At 43.8% G+C, this 22,832-nt stretch overlaps 1 protein-coding gene across 6 annotated transcripts in view; it reads right to left on the reverse strand.

Annotated features, from left to right (window-relative positions):
- LOC144931575 (nucleolysin TIAR-like) overlaps positions 1-22,832 on the reverse strand; it is a 90,911-nt gene that overhangs the window by 13,666 nt on the left and 54,413 nt on the right. For 5 of the 6 annotated variants that reach the window (XM_078855582.1, XM_078855581.1, XM_078855580.1 and 2 more), the window contains 6 exons: positions 12,267-12,354; positions 5,660-5,735; positions 5,052-5,160; positions 3,828-3,920; positions 1,609-1,693; positions 351-474 (listed from right to left, as the gene is read on the reverse strand). In XM_078855582.1, coding sequence (XP_078711708.1) covers positions 351-474; positions 1,609-1,693; positions 3,828-3,920; positions 5,052-5,160; positions 5,660-5,735; positions 12,267-12,354 — 575 coding nt within the window. Of the gene's footprint in view, positions 1-350; positions 475-1,608; positions 1,694-3,827; positions 3,921-5,051; positions 5,161-5,659; positions 5,736-12,266; positions 12,355-18,270; positions 18,293-22,832 lie in introns of those variants that run through there. The other variant, XM_078855584.1, reaches the window with a different exon arrangement.

The raw sequence follows: 22,832 nt of genomic DNA on the forward strand, positions 1-22,832 counted from the left end.
ATACAGGAGGATATGGGTTCGATCCCGACCCTGACGCCTGCATATTTGGAGTTTGCATGTTTCTCTCCCCCGTAGTCGTGTGGATTTTTCTCCAGGTCCTCCGGTTTTTCCCTCCGTACTTAGAAACATGCGTTTCGAGTATGTGGCTGCTATAAATTTCCACATAAGCCACTTTTTGTTGGGCTATCATTTGTGGCCGGGTCACTTCTGAAAAAGAGTGACATAGCCAAGTGGGCCTTTCCTAGGTAAAATAAAAAAGAGTTTATTTTACAATAAACCCTAACCCATTACATTGTAGTTGAGTGAAGACATGATAATGCCTGGAGCTCTGATAAGGCAAATGCCGGTACCTGCTGAAACTGATTCACAGGGTCCGACGCCTCCTTCCCCCAGAAGCACTTGACACTGAAGCCCTCGATGGTGCTGCCGTTGACCGACACGATGGCGTGGGCGGCACTCTCGTGTGTGGCAAACCTGTAGCGCAAGAAACATACAGATATATATCCGTTCAAGCCAAAGGTTTCTAAAAGTAAATAAAAAAAAGTGCTTCGGCCAACAGATTCATAAAATGTGTTTGCTGCAACTGTCCCATGTTACCCATCTCCATAAACTCAAAGACGACCAAAGGATTTGCAAATTAAAAAGTACGCAAAGAGAAGCCCTAACCGCCAACCTCCATATCTTTGATTGGGCCACGCAGCCTGCAGTGATTATAGACAAGGAAGGTGCCTGCTTTGTGCTGTGAAATAAACGGCTAAGCATTTTAGAACGTAAAGTGACAATAAGAAACAGTTATTCAGCTTTCCTATGCAATACACACCAGCCATGTCCATACAAAACCAGCCATGCTGGATAAAGCCGTAAGTTGTCTTGCTGACTACATAACCCCAACCAGCCAATTGGAGTGTGGGTTGCTTGAGCCAACAAGATCAAATTTCATTTGCTGTTCAAACAAAGTTATGCGTTGCAGATCTGACACGATTTCACGTCCCAAGTGTTCCCCAATGTGTACCCGAGCAGCAACACGGACAACATTATTGCTCGTAATATCACGCAAAAAAAAAACGCACAATTTAACTTTGGCTTCAGCGACAGAAGAGGCTAATGTGAGCGAGAGTATATAGCTAAAGCTTCCGAAATTCTGTGTGTTCCATCGCAGCCAGACACCAGGGGACGTTGCGTTATTTGCAGCCAGATGATGGCCTCAATCCAGTCGAGAGGTGTACGCACAGCTGGGTGTGTGGGTGTTTGCATGGTCGAGTGAGCACACACAGTGCACGTGACGACGGTACCACACGTGTGTGTGCACCAACCGTAACGGTGAGTGGTTGTGTAGCGGTTAGCGCGTTGCGCTAGGAACCTAGCCAAACACTAGTGGCGATTATCTGAACTGGTCCTGGGCCTCCGCTAGGTTGACTCAGCCTTAAATGAGTACCCGGTGCGTTGTGTGAACATCGCCACGAGGGAGACCAAGGCGGCCGGGCGTGCTGCTGGCTGCCCACCACCTCGTGTGCCGTGCCGGCCTTCATAGGTGTTCCTCGCTAACAGCACTTGCCCCAACAGTGTGTTAAGGCTACATGGGGGATCTTTGTCTTTGTGTGCACCAACCGTATAAAAGAGTATCCTTTGTCCGGGAACACCCGGATCTCCAAGATCTGACCGAAGAGCAGGAAGGTCTGACGCATGAGTTGCTCTGTGGTTGGGCAGAAAGAAATGGATCCATGAGAGGGCAACATCGTCAAGCATGAGCATCGAAGAATACAACTCACTCCACTGACACTACGCTGTTATCCCTGTGGCCATATGAGCGCACTTCCAGTCAATACTAAACGCAGTGTAAGATTTGAGGCCATTCGCCAGAACAGCAAAGCCTCACTGAGCCACGTAAATATCAATAAATATCAATAAATATCACCCGGGAGTTCGTATATGTTTGGTTTAATAGAGTTTTTTGAGCGTTTCAAAACCTGGAAGTAACCAACAAATAAAAAAATACATTTTCGTAAAAATAACACTTGATTCCATACATTAATACCCAAGACATGTCAATAACACTGCCTTTAGAGGCTGTATGGAATTGTGCACCACTGCCAATGCAGTATTGCCAAATGATCGGTTTAATTGCATAGAGATGGACCACAGGAGCATCTTCTGTTCCGCCTACAGACACACACACATCTTTGCTGCCCTGCAGGTGGGAATCTCACGCAAGAAGCTCCATCGCCACTTTATTCACCCCCTGCCCCAAGCCCTTCGCAACTGAAACCACGTGCTCCTTTTCATGCATGTATTCCTGAGCCCTTGGGAGATTTGTCTTGAAACTAGAGCATCTGCCAATAAACCGTTGATAATTTTTTGTTTGAAATAGAACGAAGCGTTTAAAAAAAAAATGTTTGCCACAAAATAAAGGCGATGGCGTAGCTGATTGGGCATCGTCTCTCTCCGTCATCGTCACGGATGTGGGCGTCGGGCAGAATTTATAGGATTTAGTGCCACTGGTTGAACGTCGGTTTAAGGTACAATGAAGATCTCCGTGATATTGTTTGAGTGTTTAGCAACTCAAAGAGGAAAAGGTTAAGAATTCTGGGGTACAGATCACCAAAGACCACATCAAACTAACATTATTACAGTTCAGAATCAGAATCTTTATTTAGACTGGAGGAATCTGATGAGCTATATCAAGTTATTTTTCACAGATGTCCAGTAAGGGAGGCGGGTCAGCAAATGACATAAAAAAATTATGCAAAAAAAATCGATATAAAAGCAAGACAGAGACAAGTTAAGCCAGTTTCTCATAAATATATTTAAAGTACAGAAGTATAAATTGGCACAACTCTGGGCAAAGGCCTCTCTTCTCTCCCCTCCTTCACCATCCCTTACCACCTGCATCCACTGCACGCCTCCCCACACATAGTCAAACCTCGTCCCACCATCTCAGCTTCTACCTCTTGTTCTCCTTCCCTCCATTGTCTTCCAGCACGTTATGAAAATGTTCCCATCTGACGCCCTAGCAAGACGAGATGCTCCGCTCCATTTGTGTTTATTTACTTTGCTATTACATGGGTGATCGTCGTTTTAATTCCAACATCTTCATTCGTCTTATAATCCCTGCCCTTATATTTTCAGAATCCTCCTCTCTCTTGCTCTTTGGTAAACTTTCTATCATAGACCAAGTTTGTGGCCCATAGTTCATGACTGGTACATTAGCTCACTTTTTAAACAGAACAAAACATTTCCAAGTACTAGTAATTCTATTCCTGTATTGACAAATGATATACTATTTTGTATATGAAACTATTTATCCTAAATAAGAATATTAATGTACAATTTTAAGTTATCCATTGTATAGTGTTTTTTTCCCGAAAACGAGTAAATAATTTTAGTTGTTTGAAATATTTTAAGTCCTTCAAAAATATGATTATCATCCTGTTCTTTTAGCTCTTCCAGCAAACGTTTTAATTTAATTCTCTGATTGTAAGAAATCTCAAAGTTTTATTTTCTCACACTTAATCGAACACCCAGACTAAAGCCTCCTCAGGAGTGTCAGGGTATCGTGATTTTTTTTTACCCAGGGATTGTCGGCAACCAAAACAAATAATAATTTGTTTCGAATTCAGCAAAAAAAAAAGCCCTCAATATGTCAAGAGCTGCAATGCACGCGGTGAATACGATACAGTGGATCCTGACTAAACAACGGCACGAAGCGGTCCTTGAAGAAGAGCAGGCGCATGCGGATCTGGAGCTGCAGGTTGCCGACCCCTGGTTATTTCCCAATGCGAGTCACTGATCCAGTGCACACGGTCGTCACGGTGGTCACTTGGCCTCACCTGTGAGTCCTTGGGTGATGCCTCCACAGTAGACGGTACAGTTTGTGGGGCTTGACTGATTGAGAACCTCTTCGAATGACAGGTGCTTGGGGTCTGCAAATGGGAAACACGGACAGCCATTTGCTTAGTGGCATGGGCGGTCAACACCGAGGCATAAAGTTACAATATAAACGCAAATATTTAATTTTACCAGGTAAAGCCCAATGGAGTTATTAGCTCTTTTCTAAAAGCAACTTGGACACACATAAAGCAGCTAAATACTTCAAACGCATGTTTTCTAAATGTGGAGGGAAAAACCGGAGGACCTGGAGAAAAATCCACGTGACCACTAGGAGAATATGCAAACTCCAAATATACAGGCATCAGGGTCAGGATAGAACCGATGACCTCCTGCATACCAGGCGAGGGAGATAACATCTCACCACCGCGGTGCCCCAGCTTTGTAATGTATGGTCCACAATTGGTAGAAATCTGTTGAGTGGTTTTATTTTCAAAAGGCAAGACTTCATTGAGGGCCTGAGACAAGCGTCAGGTTACATCTGCATATATCACTCCATGATGCTTTCCAAAGAAGAAACAAAACTCACAGTAAAGACGTGTAAAAAGGTAGTGCTCACACGGGATGGATATAAAGCTTTAAGAAAATGAACACAAGTTGAAACTTAACCACATGTCCACACGCATCTGTTGAGAGTACTTCATTTTTCATAGTCACCTGTTTTTTGTATATACATAAACGATATGGACAAGCATATTTATATGGGAGTTCAAACCAACTACAATTAGTCAGGGTGACTAAAATACAATCAAGCATTTTGACATTTTGTTCTGGAATGCACATGAATACAAGCCACCCCGCTGATTACCTATAAAGCCACCGGTGGTTTTGGATGGGTGGCATCAACTAATAACACAACAATTATTCTCCTCTGGCATCCTATTCAGTGGTACCGCTTCACTCATCACTCAGTTAAAAGTGTTAAGTGTCCCGTTTGCTGGGCACGATGCTGGGAAGCCAGTAACGCCCTGTGCCGGACACTTTTGTGAACAGCAGCAAACAGCAGCAGCACAACCGGATGGCTGGTGGCGTGATGCAATGTTTCATCATCATTATTATTTGCCAAAACTGGAGGCGAGCAGTGGCTAAGCCCTTCGTGAGACTGCGACTGCTGGCGTTCTGACAGGGGAGAGGTTACGACGAGGGCGGGGGTGGTAGCAACTCACTGTCCTGGGAGCCTTTCGGAGCGGGGGGCTTGCGAGTGGCCCAGTTGGTCCGGATTTGCCGGCCTCCCAGCCACTGGCCCCCCATCTGCTGTATGGCGTTCTCCGCGTCCTTTTTGTAGGGCACGCGTGCGGCGAAAGAGGGCGCGCGTGCGCGGGCGGGCAAAACAAACGCACATACAGTTATACGGTGCGTCACCGCCGTGCCGCAGCGGCTCATCTCCCACGGTTCACCACAATGCATGCTTTAAACGCAGCGCCGGCACTCAACGTCGGGGAAGGCAGACGAAAGAAAAATATTGAATCATGGGTTTACACTACGGCAAACAGGCAAGCGCACACAGTTAGCAGCGTTTCTACTGCACGGTGATCACATCTCAAAAGAATTGTAAACAAACAAAAACATTAACAAAAGCAAAACATGAGCCTTTAAATCAAGTCACAGGCACACAACTGCTTCAATAGAGAGGAAAAAAATATATTTAAAAATCATTTGGAAATTTAACAACCCTACGTGTAGAGTAACAATTAAAACATAAAAAAATTAGTTTTAAGAAAAACTAGGGACGTCACCTCTGCACTGTCCGCAGTCCGCCCGCGTTTTGACTTACCAGTTTCTGGAAGAAAGAGACAAAACCATATCCTTTAGATTTGCCAGTGGCCAAGTCTTTTACTACTCGTGCGTCGCTGAAAAGAAACAAAAAAGCAGCATGTTCAGGCACACCGCATACGTCGCAAGCGCTGCCCAAAGGCCAACACACAGATGCATACAGCCCCACACATTACTCGCTCAAAGCACCCAACGTTTAACAATGCGACTAAGAATCCAGTGTAAGTCATGCACAAGTACAATAATGTACAAGTCGGTTCTAATTAAGCTTGCATGTCACAATGAATGTGTTGCAAGTTAACGAGACATGCGCTCTCACTTTATTAAAGATTATAACTACTATGACATCTACCACCATTATGACGTACGTGTATAGATTAAGATAAATGTGTATAGATACAAAAAAACATACAGCGGAACCTGCTTAATGCCAAGATATCATCTCAAATGAAAGCCAAAAATGTAAAGAGTTGATATCATTAAGGCATGCGCAATAAATTCTGGTAATCATTAAGGTGTCCTCATTTCAACAAGCTCTGCACCAGAGCAAGCTGAGCGGTTGGACAGCAAGTAGGTTCCACGATGTGTTGAGCGGTGTGAACAGTTAAAATAATAGAGAGGAATTAAAAGGCATACATCGCCTGTTAACAATTCTTATTTTCCCGGGAGGGCCCACTCTCTCTCTCTACCCTTGTGCTTTTGGGGGGTGTGGACAGCTGTAAAATTAAAAAAAGAAATCGAAATGTTTTTCAGAATGAGTGCATGAGGACTATCAAAATTATTTATCAAAAAATACAATACAAGAGACAAAAAAACCAAGCAAACCGACACTCAAAAAGGTGACAGGCAATAATTACAAAGTGACGTAGCAAACATAGTACTGTCAATCGTGCAAATCTGCATCAAGTTCGACTCTCTCTCTCTACCCTTGTGCTTTTGGGGGGTGTGGACAGCTGTAAAATTAAAAAAAGAAATCGAAATGTTTTTCAGAATGAGTGCATGAGGACTATCAAAATTATTTATCAAAAAATACAATACAAGAGACAAAAAAACCAAGCAAACCGACACTCAAAAAGGTGACAGGCAATAATTACAAAGTGACGTAGCAAACATAGTACTGTCAATCGTGCAAAGCTGCATCAAGTTCGATCGTGGCACATCGTTAACACTTTGCGAAGACCGCACAGCAAAATAATTGAATTTACGTATATTTACGCGACACGTTTCTTGAAAAAAAGAAATTACACTGTTTTAATTAACGATTTGTATTTTACATAATGTGCTCAAAATACTTATACAGGTTAACCATAAAAGACCCCTGGCAAAAAAGGTAAATGATGAAGAGTGTGAAAACTGTCACTCTGGCTGGAGACCCGAATGAAGGAGGCCAACGTACACGAATGTAATTGGGGGCATACGGGGACAGAGGCTGCATTCTGCCTACGATGGCTGCTTCAAATCAGCTATGCCCACTATTCCGAGCCACTAACGCCAACAACATACGCTCGAAACGACGACGTTAAAAACCCACACGTGTCAGCTTCATGATAAGGCCGAAAGCCTTGTCCCCCCCCTTCTCTACCCACCACAATTCTCCTGGGTATAAGAGAGACTGCAAGTGCCACTCGTGTGTCCTCATCATTTGAGCTGCCAATATCCGTGGAACCAAACGCCCCCCCCCACCTCAATTGCGCTGCCAATGACGAATATACGACTGGGGGGGGGGGGGCTGTCTCCACTTCATGCTGTGGATGCACACCACCGTGTTGGTGAGCATACGTCCTTTGGCTCAGAACACGCGCGAACAAGGTGGCTGGTGATTGCAATGTGCACGGTTTGAAAGCTTTAATTCGTCCATTGCTTTTATGTTTAAACCTACAACAGTCTATCGCAGGGGCTGTCAACTTGTGGCGCAGCAGCCGGCTCATTAAGGACTGATTCATCACGTTGTGTTAAGGACCACCTTGTATTCACATGCATTGTGGCCCTTGAGTTTATCACGTAAGCCAAATTGAGTGGGGAATAGATATCCATTGTTAAGGATGCACGCAAGTAAATATTCAATCACTGGGCATTGTCCTTAATGTAAATGACAAGTTCAATATTCCCAAAAGGATCTGCAATGGAACCGTGCTGCAGTGCCATCGGGATTGGCTAAGTTCCGGTGGGGGTGGGGCATTTTCTACTCTCCATGGACTCAAAAGATTTGAAATAATAGGGGTCACACAAGGTAGTCAAGGGTACAAAATTTTACTTCTGAGCAAAGGAAATGATGACAAAAAGGTCAGCGTTGGCTCAGGAATTCCCCACTTCAGAGTGTGAACCTCATGCCCAAAAAATGTAACGCTCACCTATGACATCCCTGTTTGATAGCCAGCCTTGCCGAGGTTTTGTTTTAAATATATTTTTAATATAGCGACTAAAGTAAAACAAATCTAAATCAATTACCTTCATAAAGTAAGACAATTTGGCAGTTTGAATGGCTTTGTATACTAAGCCATCTGAAATGCTTGGCCGACTTTATTGATTTATTTTGTCAAGCTAATGGCCATGTCTCATTTCCTGAAAAAGTTCACCTCTCTGAAGCAGTCTTTTTCTCTGTTTGGATGCCTATTAAGTTTTAAAACAGGTTAAGAAATATGGCCATGGCAGGTGTTCTATGCTCAAATGCAGGGGGTTCAAGTTATCTTCCCAATTTGTAAGTTCATGTATTGAATAATTTTTGCAAGTATTTTTAATAGGATATTCTGAAGATTATCTTTGAAAGGAAATCAAAATTTTAGAGGACATGATACAAAGCCAAAATAGTTTCCCATGAATTTGAAAGATAACTTTATTATGGAAGGCTGTTTCAAATGTCATTTAAGAGAGTTTGTTGGCATGCTTTTATATTGGACAAGTTGATTGTGAACAGTTGGGTTAATGGCATTGAGTTTAACTGAAAGAGGGGGTTTTACAGGGGTGCTTTGGAGCCAGGGATCACTTCAGGTTTAATAAATAGGATCACCTGATCACCATTGTAAGAAGCAGCTGGACCAAGTGTAGACAGAGAATGATTATAGGTAGCCCAGTTCCTGGTATTACCCAAACCCTAGTCACTAGTAGCTCGAGAATTTTTTTTATTAATCCATCCTTTAGTTACCATAAGAATTTGCATAAATACCCCCCCCCCCCACCTGCTCCAATCCAGAGTAACTATTAATGAGTTCTTAAAGATTCATCAGATTGTGGGGCAGATGATGCAGGCAGGGTTTCAGAGACACAGAAAAACATCCTGGAGTTAAAGTGTCAATAGTTATGAGAATAGGTTTTCCCCTTTTTTCTGGCAACAAAACAGGTGTTAAGATGTTAAAACACCAAACTGAAACCTTTTACAAGGAATCATGTCTGCATTAACCACAATGCTTGTAGTCAGAATGCAAACAAAAAACACTCTGATAATATATGCATTGTCCTTGAAACTGATTGGTCCACACTAGAGACAGCTTTCTTTTGAGCCTAGTCTCAAAACGGTGTTAGACCAGAGGACGCCAAAAGGCGTAAAAAGGGGAAAACCTATTCTCATATTTTGGTACTGGCAAAGGAGGTCCCATGATATAAATAGTTAATTAAAGGAATAACATGTTGGCCAGATAACTCCTTGCATTTACATTTGGTTTGGTAAAAAAAAATCAAGTCCATGCTGGCTATTCACTCGCATCCGAAAACGAATAAGAGAACCTGGGCCTGCCGGAGATTATATGCCAACTGAAGTAAATACCACGAGGTCGACAAGAGCTTTGAAGAAGTGTGTTAATGCTTTTTTCTATCCCTAAAAAAATAACTAAAATATTGAAAGTGTCTTTTATTCAAATTAGGATTTATTTTGAATAATAACCCAGGTTTCAACTTAAGGTCCACGAAATTATCTAGCACTTCCAAACTATATGTTAACATGTAATAAACCGTAAGCCAATTGTCCTCAATGTTACATTTCATACGTCTTTTAAAATTGCCAATAAACTAAGTCATTGACTAAATCCCATTAAGCAAATTGAGAGACCACTTGAGATGATACACAATAACCAACGCCTGTGAATGATGCCACATGGTCTTTAATGTCCACTAAACAGCTGCCGGGGGAAGCTTTGGAATTCCCCATAGAAATGAACGGGAAACTGGAGATTAAATTGCTGACTCAGAGAAAACCCATTCTCAATAACACGTGGAGAACACCCAAAGGGTTCTAATTATTAAAGTACAATTAGCATCTCATTTGTATAGTTATACATTCACCGCATAATTGTTTTTCATTAATTCTACTCCCATATTGCCTTTACCCTTACCAATGGCAAGATGAGCAAAAATTGAGGTCACAACAGAAAACCATTAGGAGAATTTCGCAATGGGATTAATCGCCGGTAACCCCCATTCTCTTTCAAACCTGACTGGCCAAGTGACAGAACTAGATTCAAAGCTTTCGTGACTGCAGGAATAAGTGACAGAATTTGAACAATTTCGCTCGATAGATGAAAGGTCCTCCTCTACCTGGCATGGCACAAACGCGTTGTGCGCAGTGCATGCATCTTTATCTGGTGCTATCATCGTCAGCCTTGGCAAGAATAATTTTTTTCCTCTGAAGATAGAGCCAATTTATTATTAACTGCACAAAAGGCAATAATTGATATGCTCTCAGGGTTGATTAATAAGTCACAGCCGGAGGAAATGAGGCAAACTGTAATATCGTGTCAGAGGCTGATTATTTTTAGCCAATAATAATCTTGAGCTTTTAATTGTCCATTAATTAAGCCTTTCAGGGCTACAGCCAGGGAGTATGACATTGACAAATGCTGGGCCAAAATGTTGCAAATAGCCATCAGTGCTCAACTAGACGGATTTTACTGCGCCCTCAGCAGCAGCCAATCACTGTGGACAAAATCAATGCTGTATTGCTTAGTAGTATATATATTTTTTTGTCTGAAGAGCACCTTTCCACTTTGCAGCTTTCAAGAACAGAGCAGCCGACACTTTCATCTCAAACGAATAATGTTAGCGCTCCACCCGGTGTGCCCTTCGTGCACTGCCACCAGTGGCGTTGTGGTGGCGTCCAGCCATTATTGCCATGGCGACAGACGTGCCCATTGCCGGAGAGGTTTGTTGTGCCAGGAGAGGCCTCCACTTTGAAGCTGTGGTTGGGTGAAGGGCGCAGGCGTGACGCGTTAGTTCCCGTGCACTGCGCCACAAAACTCGGTGACGTAAATTAGGTTTCCGGTCGTGGTTGATGTCAGTGGCGAGTAGGATCTGACAGCGGTCCCGGGGCAGGCAACCCGCCTTCACCGAGCGGCACTGACCAAACTTTCTATTCATTTATTTGACCAGGTAAGGCCCCACTGAGCTGCGTAGCTCTTTATCAGAAGCGAGCTGGCCATCGTGAACGATAGCAGCTCAAGGAAGTGGGCTCATCGTAGCGCGAAAATGTACAGCGGTAACCAAGTACTCCAAATGCATGTTACTTAAAATATGGAGGGAAAAACCAGAGGCTCCCGGAGAATAATCTACATGATCACGGCGGCGAAGGCTGGGTAATGGATCCCTGTGGCCGGCAGTCGAGTCTTAACGAGTAATGGCTTAAGCTTATTTTGCTGCTATAAATTTCCACGTGATAAGCCACTTTGTTGAGCTATTATTGTGGCCAGGCTGCGTCTAAAAAATAAGTTAATACCTCAGTCGACTTTACATGGTAAGATAAAAAAAAAAATGGTTTACCTTTCCTATCCTTTACACTCCTATCGTGTTTTTATATTGTTTGTTGTCGTGAAGTTCTGACCTGCCTCGACTGAGCATCTGCGCAAAATAGTTTTATAGCTCAACGGAGTCTTCCAGTATAAATAAATATTCAGATTCTCTAAATGTGGGGGTACGGACTGGTTTTCTACACATCCGCTGAAGAACAGAGCCGTTCTGCAACCAAGCAAAAGCATTTTGCTAAATGGATTTCAGGCGTAAATGCTGAATAGACCGAGACACCTGCCGCCAACCTGGATTAGGTAGGGAAACTAATGAAAGCTCAGTGTTCGTCCATACAGCTCCCCCCGCCCCATCCACACACACCGACCTAATCAGGGTTCATTACGTACGAGAAACATTCACTTAAATGCACCATAAACATTATTCACACCTCATTGACTCGATAGGACATGAACGAATGGTCCTGACAACTGAAGCTGCCCATGCCAAGTACAGGAGGGGTTGCTTCCAAGGACAAACTGCATTGATACTCCGGCAATGACTGCCCCAGAGTGCCAACGCTAAATCACAGTGCTCAGTGACTTTTAGGATCACCGCATAATGTCTTTGTAAAAATCGATTCGTTAAGCTTGTGGTTACTTTGCACTAAGCCTGCAGCCTTAATTACAAAAATATCAAAAATTTATAATATATACAGTAATAAAAAAAAGGTTTACACTGCATTCATGTCTATACGAGCAACTTCAACATTTCTGTGCCGACCGAACAGACAAAGTGAGAAGATGTCAAATGAATTCAAATTTCCCTCGGCAGTAACGGCACGCCGCGCATCCGGCGCAAGCTCTCGTCGTCGTCATCGTCATCGTCTTTGCGGCACTTACGAGATTTTACCGAAGGGAGCGAAGGCCGCCCGGAGATCATCGGTGGAGATCTCTGGGCTCAGGTCTCCCACAAACACGTGATAGTGATCTGCAAACATCACACCCGGTAGGAAGGAACAAACAAAAAAAACAAGGGCAAACGTACCTCAACATCATTTCATCTCTCATCCCCCGCTGCTGCTGGTGGAACGGGTGCACAGGGAGACGGTGGGGGGAGGGAGGACAAAGCAGAAGCCTGCAAAAGCTCAGGTGTGAGAAATCCCCCCGTTCGCACGGCGCTCCTGCGTCACCGAGGGTAGCGGTTTGCGGCCTCCACCTCCTTGCCGCTTTGCCTCTCCCCCAGGAAGTCTTACAGTGGCGTGCAAACGTCGCAGTGTCAGCGAGGGGGGGGGGAAGAAGTCATGGCCCAGTGGCTTATGCTGCACCGGTCGCAAACCAGCACAAGCAGAGTTGGTAAGAATATTTGGCCTCCCTCCCTCTCAACCGATTAAAATTGTCAAGATTCTTTTCGCATTTGGTGGAAATTGAGACAGAGGAGATGATGAAAAAAAGCCTAAACCGCATGCCACATTCACAATCAGCCAAGAATGCAAAGGCTGCTTAAGAAACCTCATCAATATTTTAAAGCGCCGGTCAGTCAGCTGGTACGCATATCGGGGCAATACTCCGTTTGCTACTAACATTATTGACAGAACCAATTAGTGCCTCAATCCTACTTAATTCAAATCTAGGGAGAACAGTTAATTTAGTTCTCATGTCCTGCACAGCCGATAGAACAATAAGTACCCAAGAATGCAGGGAGAACGTTTTGTCTCAGTCATCTGTAACCATGTAGGTACAGCACTTCTCAACTCCACACTTGGTGACCCCAACACGGACAAGATTTCTAGTGCCAATTAATCCGCTGCTGCACGCTGTGCACACGAGACAAGCAGTAATTAGTGAATGTCGCACTGCGAGCAGGGGGGTTAGATGTTAACTCCCTTGCCTGGTATACAGGAAGTCGTGGTTTCAAAGCCGATATATTTGGAGTTTGCATAGTCTCCCCGTGGTCGGGGGAGATTTCTTTGGGTCCTCTGGTTTTTCACTCCACATTAAGAATCAACATGCATTTGGAGCATTTGGCTGCTATAGATTTCCAGATAAGCCACTTCGTTGGGCTATCAATTGTGGCCAGGTCACTTCTGAAAAAGAGCCGTATATCTCAGTGGACCTTATCTGGCGAAATAAAACAAAGTTGAATAGTTTCGTTTTAGTACTGTCAACCTCCCCCATCAGCGATCCAGCTTGTCGGACTCGACAACTCAAGGCCGGCAAGTTATAATGATTTTTAAATGGAACTGGCCTCATCTGCTGCCTGATGTAAAGTAGCCATTTCATAAACTTGACATGCGCAAGCTTAAGGACAAAGGGTCTACACGCTTGTCCTGTTATGGAATGGCAACAAACAGTAAGTAAAGTTGCTAAGGTGTTTGTTTACAAGATTGTAGTTTCTAAGCGCTTAAGTACGTGGCAGTTAAGTGGTTGCACAGTGGTTAGAGCAATCCATTTATGAACCCGGCGACCGGAGATTGATTCCCAAGCACTGTTAATGTCGATGGCGAGCAATATCGAAACCAGTTCTTGGTGATCCCTTCATCAAATCGCGCTGACCAGCATGGTCAAGTATAGTCAAGCATAATACTTGCCCATAGCAACTAACACTAGTATTGAAAACGTATACAACATTTTTTTACACGTACAATTGCATACAAAATATTGTTTATTGGTCAATGTCTGCCCCTACATGGCAAACGCATTAATAAGGTTGTGGATTACTACACAACCAAGGCAGTTGGGCTTGAAGTTTCATTTTTGTTTCCAGCAAATGTCTAATGAAAGCACTAACTGGTCTGACACCCCAAAACCACTTACTAAAGCACCCAAGCAGAGACAAATGCGATGAAAGAGGGAGAGGGTTTGGTAATGATCTGTCAAACCACTGAGACAAAGGCCTCTCCATACCATGCCAGGCATGAGGGTTGACTTATAAAATCCATACTTCCTCACCATGGTCAGTATGGGTTGGTTAAGGGGGGGGGAGGAAGAACTAACCTACTGCGCCACCGCTCTCCCCTATGCAAGCTACAGCGTTTAATGACACGATGCACCAATTGAACAAGTGTGTGGGTATTAGGTTCTAATGAGAACAACTTCCTGTTTGTCGCGTCACAGTAGGGGGCCCTGTCAATACTAGTGGGGGGTTTTAGGTAGTGCAGAGGGTGTGGGGAGGGAGGGGAAATGACACCGAATAATCCTGAATGCCCTGAACGTTGTTAGTGGGTCACAACATCACTTCCATGACCGTTCCGTTTTTTAATGTATGATGGTGGCTCGCGGTCGGCGTGAATCTGCGAGTCTGCAATAGGAGTTGTAGCATCAAAACAAAGCAAAGCGCCAAGAGAACTCGCACGAACTGATTCCTGCGGAGTAATGCCGTCACGGGACATTGCGACTTTTCGTAAGGTGGGCAGTGAAGTTACTGCCTTGTTCAATAAATATGCCAAGTCAGTTTTATTTTTTAACTTTACACTAATCAAGGGCAAAGAGAAAAAAATACACATATACATAAAATCATAAAAATAATTGAATTAACGTAAAGTTTCAAATTTAATTTTAAAAGCAGAATTTTAAGGCAAAGATTGCCGAAACTCCAACCCGAAAGAGATTTGCTCTGCCTGGGTCAATTAGTACACCAGAGTTGTGTGGGGGATGAAGGCAGGGGCAAGTTCTCCAGGAGACACAACATCGTTCTGGGCAGGCTTGAGGTCAGCACTGTGTGGAAACCAAGGATCAATGTACACCGGATAAGTGCTAAATGAAATACAAAATTGCACAAAGGCTTGGGTCATATCTCAGCTTAAAACATGGCCATTAAAAATAGACTGCTCACACACCACTCAGCAAAAACCACTTGTTAAACATAAAATGCTCCACCACATGCACCACTCATCCAAACCACTCAACCCTCCAGACTGCTCATCCCTATACCACTCACCACCCTCCTCCAAGACTGCTCACCATATATACTGCTCGCACAAACCACTCACTGCACTGACTGGTCACCCCATACAACACTCGCGCAAACTGCTCACCAGAGAGAATGCACCACCACTGCATGAACCACTCTCACCACACATACCACTCGGCATACAGTGCTAACTCCGCACCCAAGTCACCCCGTATGGCTCATCCCACACACAGCGAGTCTCTGAACAAAACACGCCGACGCCACACTTGGAACGGAAGATAGTGTTGCAATCGAAACGTCGTGAGAATTTTATTGTTTTATTTTTATTATTTTATTATTTCCCTTCTACGTGACTTTACCGAAATAACCAAGAATAGCTCTATAAATATTAACGTAAAGATTGTGAAGTCAGAAAAGCCTTAAGAGATTATTAAAACAACAATGCAGGAGGCAATCTTTATAGGACCGACAATGAAGACAAGCAGAAAGAGTTTAAAAACGATCCCCGTTTCGAATGAAATTATAATTAGAGGCACGTCAAGAGATTTTAACAACTTGAGCTAAAAAAAACGTATGCAGCCAAAGATTTTTCTGTAACATTTCGTACAAACACGAGGCATGTCAAAGCATGTTTGTCATACAAATGACATAAAACTTGTGACGCACTGGTACTGGCACAATGCCACACGAGGCTGATTAATGGCTACAGCTAACATTAGATCACAGAGTGATTTCGGAACCGGCTCTGGGCCCTCCGCCCCCAACTCACACCGAAGGGTGCCGAACTTTGGTCAAACAATCACCATGACTGACTGGGCATGCTTAGACCTTCAGCCAGTAAAATGGATAAGAGCTTTTTTCTTCTTGGTTCTTTCGGTAAAGTCACGTAGAATGGAAATAATAAAGTAATAAATATAAAACATAATAATATTATGTTTTATTTTTATTAATAAAAGTAAATAAAACATAATAAAATTATGTTTCTTTTTTATTAATAATAAAAAAATTATGTTTCATTTTTATTAATAAAAATAAAACATAATAAAGTTTTATTTTTATTATTTTATTACTTCCATTCTACGTGACTTTACCGAAAGAACCAAGAAGATTAATCCCTGCAGTCACGAAAGCTTTAAATCGAAATTTGGTTAAGAGCTGTTTTTGTTTGGTTCATGTATTACAAACGTTGAACATAGTTTCGTATAATTATTTAAAATTCTTGATTACAATATTAAGTACTTAATTTTGACAATAAACAGATCACCGTCTTAATTTCAGGTTTTTTTTTCATCAGGTCAGGACTACCAGACGTCAGCAATCCACATTAACCAACATGGTGAAGTATTGGTTGAAGAAACGAGATTAATTACGCGGCAAACAAGAGCACAGTATGTTTCCGTTGCGGAAAATGTCATGCGCTTTTCAACAACGAATATCCCTGGCAGCTACATTTGGTCAAGTGTGGCGAGACTACAGGAAAAGAGTGCTGCGGTTCTGATCTACAAAGTGCAATTGTAGGAGGCGTTCTTTAAAGAGGTTGCCGACCCATTACAGCAGAGTGACAAAACAGCTACGGCTGCATCACGGACGGCATCTGTTTCTACAAAACACATTTTAACAAGGCAGCCAACCACAGCGACACACAATGTTTCTGCAACTGCTATGGCAGTTCTCAACAAGTTGCCTAAATGTTTATCACCGAGTCCTGAGTGTCCGATGAACCCTAATAACTATAAACATGCCTTAGTTCGGCTCTTGACTTATAGACATTTAAATGAATCTTCCTGCACACATTTCAAATAATCCTACATAATACAATACTGCATGTAAATTCGTCTGGCTACATCTGAGGATAGCTTACATACAGTGGAAGGCCTCTTATCTGCAGGTGTGGGATAATCTGATTCTTTCTGTTACCGAATGGGTGATTTCCAATTCTCTGTGACACCTGCCTCTAAGAAGATTACACATGAAAGTCAGCCAACCAATTCCAGTCCAACAACGGACAGATTGTCTGACAATAAAGATGAAGAAAGATGAGAATGACAATTGATTACAGTGCCGCTTTTGTTTCTGTCATAATCTCCAGTCTCTGGTAGGAATTCCCAGCAGGAATTGCCGAGGGAAAGAAGTCAGCTGGCAGGACAGCATGGGACGTATGTATCTCGGTACGGTTTGGATCTTCAGTAAGTTGCGTTTGGCTGCCGGTAGCCTTTAGCAATTATAATGAAGCGTAAGAACGATAAGCATGCTATGGTGCGCCATGAAAACGTGTGGTGACCCACAGTTCTTAAACACCACTGGTTGAAGGTCATTATTTTGTATCTATTTTTTAAAATATAATTAGGAGTACAAGTGTTACTATTTTTTTTATTCACACGTGTGTTTAGCATGAGTATGTGCTGGCTTTCTGCCTGGCTAATAGCCATTGTGACAATGCGTCGCAAAAGACTTTACTTTTTTCTAGAGCCTAAAATGCGATGTTTTTTTTATAATCATAAGCTTGTTAAAATAATACGCGAGTAATTAAACATTTTGCACGTCACAATGAGAGGTCAAGAGCTTCCATTTAAAATAAACATCACTGTTTGTAGATAATGCATGAAGGACACTGGGGATGGAGATGCACATAATCGGAATGAATATATACCATCCCCCCATGGGGAGAAAAAATATAAGATGCATAATCTTATTTGACACTTTTCAACTTCCTTATTTATTTCCTGTCACACAAAGGATGAGAATTAAACTGAGAAAAAAACTGTTATATTTATAATACAGGTTTTCCAGCACTAAACGAACAAGATATGTTCCGCGAAAATTGCTCGTTAAGCGAAAACTGGTTAAACGATCATCGTTGTCCCATTGACTCCCATGTTAAAAGCAGAATTAGGTTTGAAACTAAAAATGGTCCACTCCTTAACAACCTTTTTCACATAACAAATAAAATTACAATTAAAAAAAGAGGAATAAAATATGAAACGTAACACTTACCACACATGAAGAACCACACAGTGCTTGCAGGTTCCGCCTGTACTCAGCGTGCCACCCAGCCCCCCCACCACACCTCCCCCCACGCCCACGCCCACCCCTTCCCCACCCACCTCCCTGCCGCCGCAGACCGCATTCCATCGATCGATCTCCGCTCGCTACGAGAACATTTGCTCGTTATGCGAAAAGGATGCTCTTAAAGCGAGATACGTCCCGATACTGAAGGCTTCCTCAACTATACAAACCACGTATCCCGAATAGCTGTTGGCCGGGTGCTAAGACGAACCCGAAACCTGGCACGCCCAGTTCACATCACTGATCAATTGGTTTCTGTGGTTTCGGTTTTGCCCACTCCGAGCATGGCACAAGTAGCTTGCGAGCGCCGGCACGTACAACCCAGCGTGGCTCCGCGGTGAGTAGCCTCACACGCTCAGCCGGCTGCAAATTTCGAAGAACCACGAGCATATGGCGCACAGCAACGAGGGCGATGAAGTTTCATTTGCGGGATTCAAACAAATTTAACGTTTCTGTGAAAATCTAGCGCGTAAGAGACACGGCAACTGCAATTAAAGCATTTCCCACCCGTGGCGAATTATTAGAGCTACCAATTCCCATCATGCATGTCAATTGGAAGGAATTAGCGACAGGAAAAGAAATTATTAACAAATGCAATCGGAGGGAAACTGCTCCCCATTCAGTTTATGAAAACCTTAAATTTCTAATAGGTAGAAGCTATGAAACTAATGTGGAAAGTTATTTACTACAATTCCACACTGAATCCAGAGATAATTAGGTTTTGTGACTTGGTAAAAATTTCTGTCATCAATGTTATTCTTAACATTTAGCAATTCCCTTTGGGCCATGGAACATACTGTAGATATAACTTTGGAGGCAGGCACCCAGTGCCCACCCCTGACATCATCACACTTCCCCACCCTCCATCCATGAGCCTCATGACTCAATAGCAAAGCCCCCACGCATGGTAGAGGGACACATAAATAACCTAACACCATCTTTCCACGGACACAACCGAGGCTATGTGAAGAGGAGGGGGGAGGAGAAGTCTGACACTGAACAGAACACGAGCAGTGAAGACTCCCCCACGTGAAAGTGTAAGAACACTGAAAAGCAGATAAGGACACGAACTGAATCAACACGTGTCAGTTACTCATTCATCAATAAATCAACCCGGAAAAAAACGTTCCCAATTATAACAAAGAGGAAGAATGGATGGGATACAAGTCGGCAGCAGGCATGGACGAGACAAACAAGTTCTTACCAACGTAGTACAAAACCTTATTTTCTCTACGTACCATGCCGCCACCCACTGGTTCAACGTTATTCGAAACATTGAGCAATCATACGAGAGCCGGTACCTGTTGGAGGTAAGATCACGGCCCAAATACAGCAGCAGCAGACAGAACGGCTCTCGCAAAGGAGGCGTCCTGCGAAGCCAAGGTGTCCAGTCTGACAAACGTGCACGGCTACTTCCAAGTCGACGCCTTACAAATGACTTTCAACGGGGCACGTTGGATACCCTGGCCCATGATGTCGCCACCGTTCTGGTGGAATGGGTTCTCAAACCCATTGGGTGTCTCCCCTTTCTTGCCAAGTGCGTAGGGCAGTGCCTAATGCACTACCTTATCCACATGGAAATTCTGATTTTTGAGGCCACATAACCCCCCCGCCCCCCCCCCCGTTTCCCCTGTCCGTGTCCCCATACAGGACGAACCGCTGTTGTGAACTTCGCCAGCCCGCTGTCTACTGGAGATAGAACTTCAAAAAGCCCTCGCCACATCCAAGGTGTGGAAAGCCCGTTGTCTGTCCAAAGCAAATGGAGCTGGATACAAGATCAGTAAATGGAGCTCTCGCTGCAAGTGGAAGCTTAAAGCCACCTTGACCAAAAACTGCAGAGGAATCATCAGCACAACTCAAAGTCTAACGAAGGGGGTATGAACCAACAAGGCCTGCAAGTTCACACACCCTTCTGACCGATATGGCGAAGAGAAAAAACACTTTTTTAAAGATTAGAAACCTTTTTTGTTTCTAACCAATCGAAGGTCCCAGTGAGCCACCGACGCTGACCGTCTAGGCCTCTGCAGAGCCACGGCCTTCAGGAACCTCGACAGCACTGCTGAGGATACCCACCAGGACTCCAAGAATGTGTTCGTGAAAGGAAGAAATAGCAGACAGGCGTACCTTTATGGATCCTGTCGACCCGCCACTCTCAAAATCCGCCTGGAGATGAGTGGTGAGAGCGAGTAACCCGCACGGCAGGGGATCTTGGACTCGTTTGGACATGCCGGCTGGAGATCGCCCCCTCCAGTGACTGGTGTTAACCTTGCCAATGAAGGGTCTCCCTTGATTTCAAGAGGACACTCTGCACCTGGGTCTGAAAGGCCCAGGTTCACCTACCTCATCCATTTAACGGCATGTGGGGGGACGGGCATCGTCGTCTTGGCACAGTAGATCCTCCTGAACCGGGAGAAGCCATGAGGGGCCCATTCTCTGTTGCAGAATATCCGAGATCCAGTGCTGCCTGGCCCAACATGGGGCAATCAGCAGCACCCTCGGCAGGACGGACCAAGGAGGGAACGCGTACAGGCCTCACCCAGTCCAGGGGATCGTTGACGTATCTGTCGCGACGGGACGCTAGACAGCGAGAACCCGTGCAGAACCGTGGCAACTGACGAATGGTCTTCGACACAGAGAGGTCCAACTCAAGTTGTTGGATCCCATTCCACCCTCCCTCCCCGGATCGAGCCACCCTCGAATTAATCGCATCCGCAACCACGTCGTCTGCCCCTGCCAGATGATGTGCCTTTAGGGATAGGTGTTGCAACTTCACCCAGCACGAGAGGTTCCAAGCCTCCGCAGTGACCGTGGACACGCTGGCGTTTTCCCCGTCTTTGGGTGTCACGTAACGCAACCCGCACAGCAACGTGCCGCGCGCTTCACAAGACTTGCCCCCCGCTCAAACCAGTGGGCGGCGTGCATGGTACGTAGATGATTGTCTGCATGCCGATTCTTTTGTATTGTCTGCATTTTGTTTTATTGTCTGCATATTGACTTTGCACCTCCGATTAGCACGGCCAGCTACTTACGGTGTGAAAGAAGTTCAACATACATTGTAACCACTATATGATTGCGTCTACGGGACCCTTTTTGCCTGTTATTTTTTTCATCATCTTGATCCTGGCTAAAAAGGTCCCATAGATAGAACTGCTCCAAACCGAGCTATTAATGCCTTGGAATTTGCATTGCCTTCGTGCTGTTCGCATTTTGGCGTTCTCTGGTCCGACACTGGTGAGACAAGCTCATGAAGAAGGCTGTCTCTGGTGTAGGCCAATCAGTTTCAAAGACAATGCCCATCTATTATCAGAGCATATTTATTTGCATATTTTTGTATGTGTGGTTAATGCGGACATGATGGCTTGCAATAAGTGTCTATTTGGTGTTTGAATATCTTAACACCTGTATTCTTGCCAGAAATTGTAAAGCCTATTATTTTTTCCCGTATATAATTGCATTTCAACGTTACTTCTATTCCATTTCGATCTTGTCATGAGCAAAAATGAACTGAAATACACACAGCACACCAGGTGAGGCTTAACACCCAACGCGCGGGAAATGAGGCGGCTTTTGTTTGTTTGTAGAGGTGACAGACATTACACTTCCAGAATATTTGGGAATTAAAACGATTGGGCTATGATGTACCAAAAACATATCCCCAATGCTGCACATTCATTCCATATTATGAATATCAAGGGAATGCAAACGGATGCATCAAACACGGCGAAAGATTACGAGTTTGGAGATTAAAGTACTGCACTAACATTTGTTCACATGAAATGCAACAGTGGTATTGTTTATCTTTGAATTTAATACACAAATGATGAAAGATGCAATAGAATCTGGATAAACGTGTCGCTTTCAACTCTTGAGCATATTTTTAGGCATGTCAAATGCTTCATGCGCCAATCATCATAGTGTTAAACAACATACCGCTGGATTGCCACAGTTGTTTAAATTCTCATGAGAATTACCAGCTGTGACATCCGTTCATGTGTTCTATAGGTGTGGCTGTTAAATCAATCGCGAGGGTGTTCAACTTGTGTTGAAGCGAGCGTGCACATGCCTGGCGAGGGAATTAGGATGCTTGTACACAATGTCTCGTGAGATATGGTCTTAAAATAACTTGAGGACAATCAAATAAACAAAAGACTTCAACCTGGCGATAGGTCATACAGCATCATTATGCAGCCGGACTTCATCAAGCAGGGTTTAACCTTTTGTCGCAGGTCGGCTAATTAAAAAAAAACATCTAAAATGTAAATGAAAAGCAAAACGTTGTAAACATAACAGAATGTACGTATATATACACACTTTGGATTGTTACGTAATATATTGTACATAAACAAGACCCACTATCCAGACGGAAGGAATCACGTGCATCATGAAGAAACAACCTGTCCCAACAGCAGAGGTCACTGGTTTTGACCTCCATCCAAGACAGCAGACAACACTCAACAGACTCCACACGGAGGGACAGGACACGGTGGGGG

This window comes from Lampetra fluviatilis, chromosome 4 (assembly GCF_964198595.1).
Source record: "Lampetra fluviatilis chromosome 4, kcLamFluv1.1, whole genome shotgun sequence".
Classification (NCBI taxonomy): Eukaryota; Metazoa; Chordata; class Hyperoartia; order Petromyzontiformes; family Petromyzontidae; genus Lampetra; species Lampetra fluviatilis.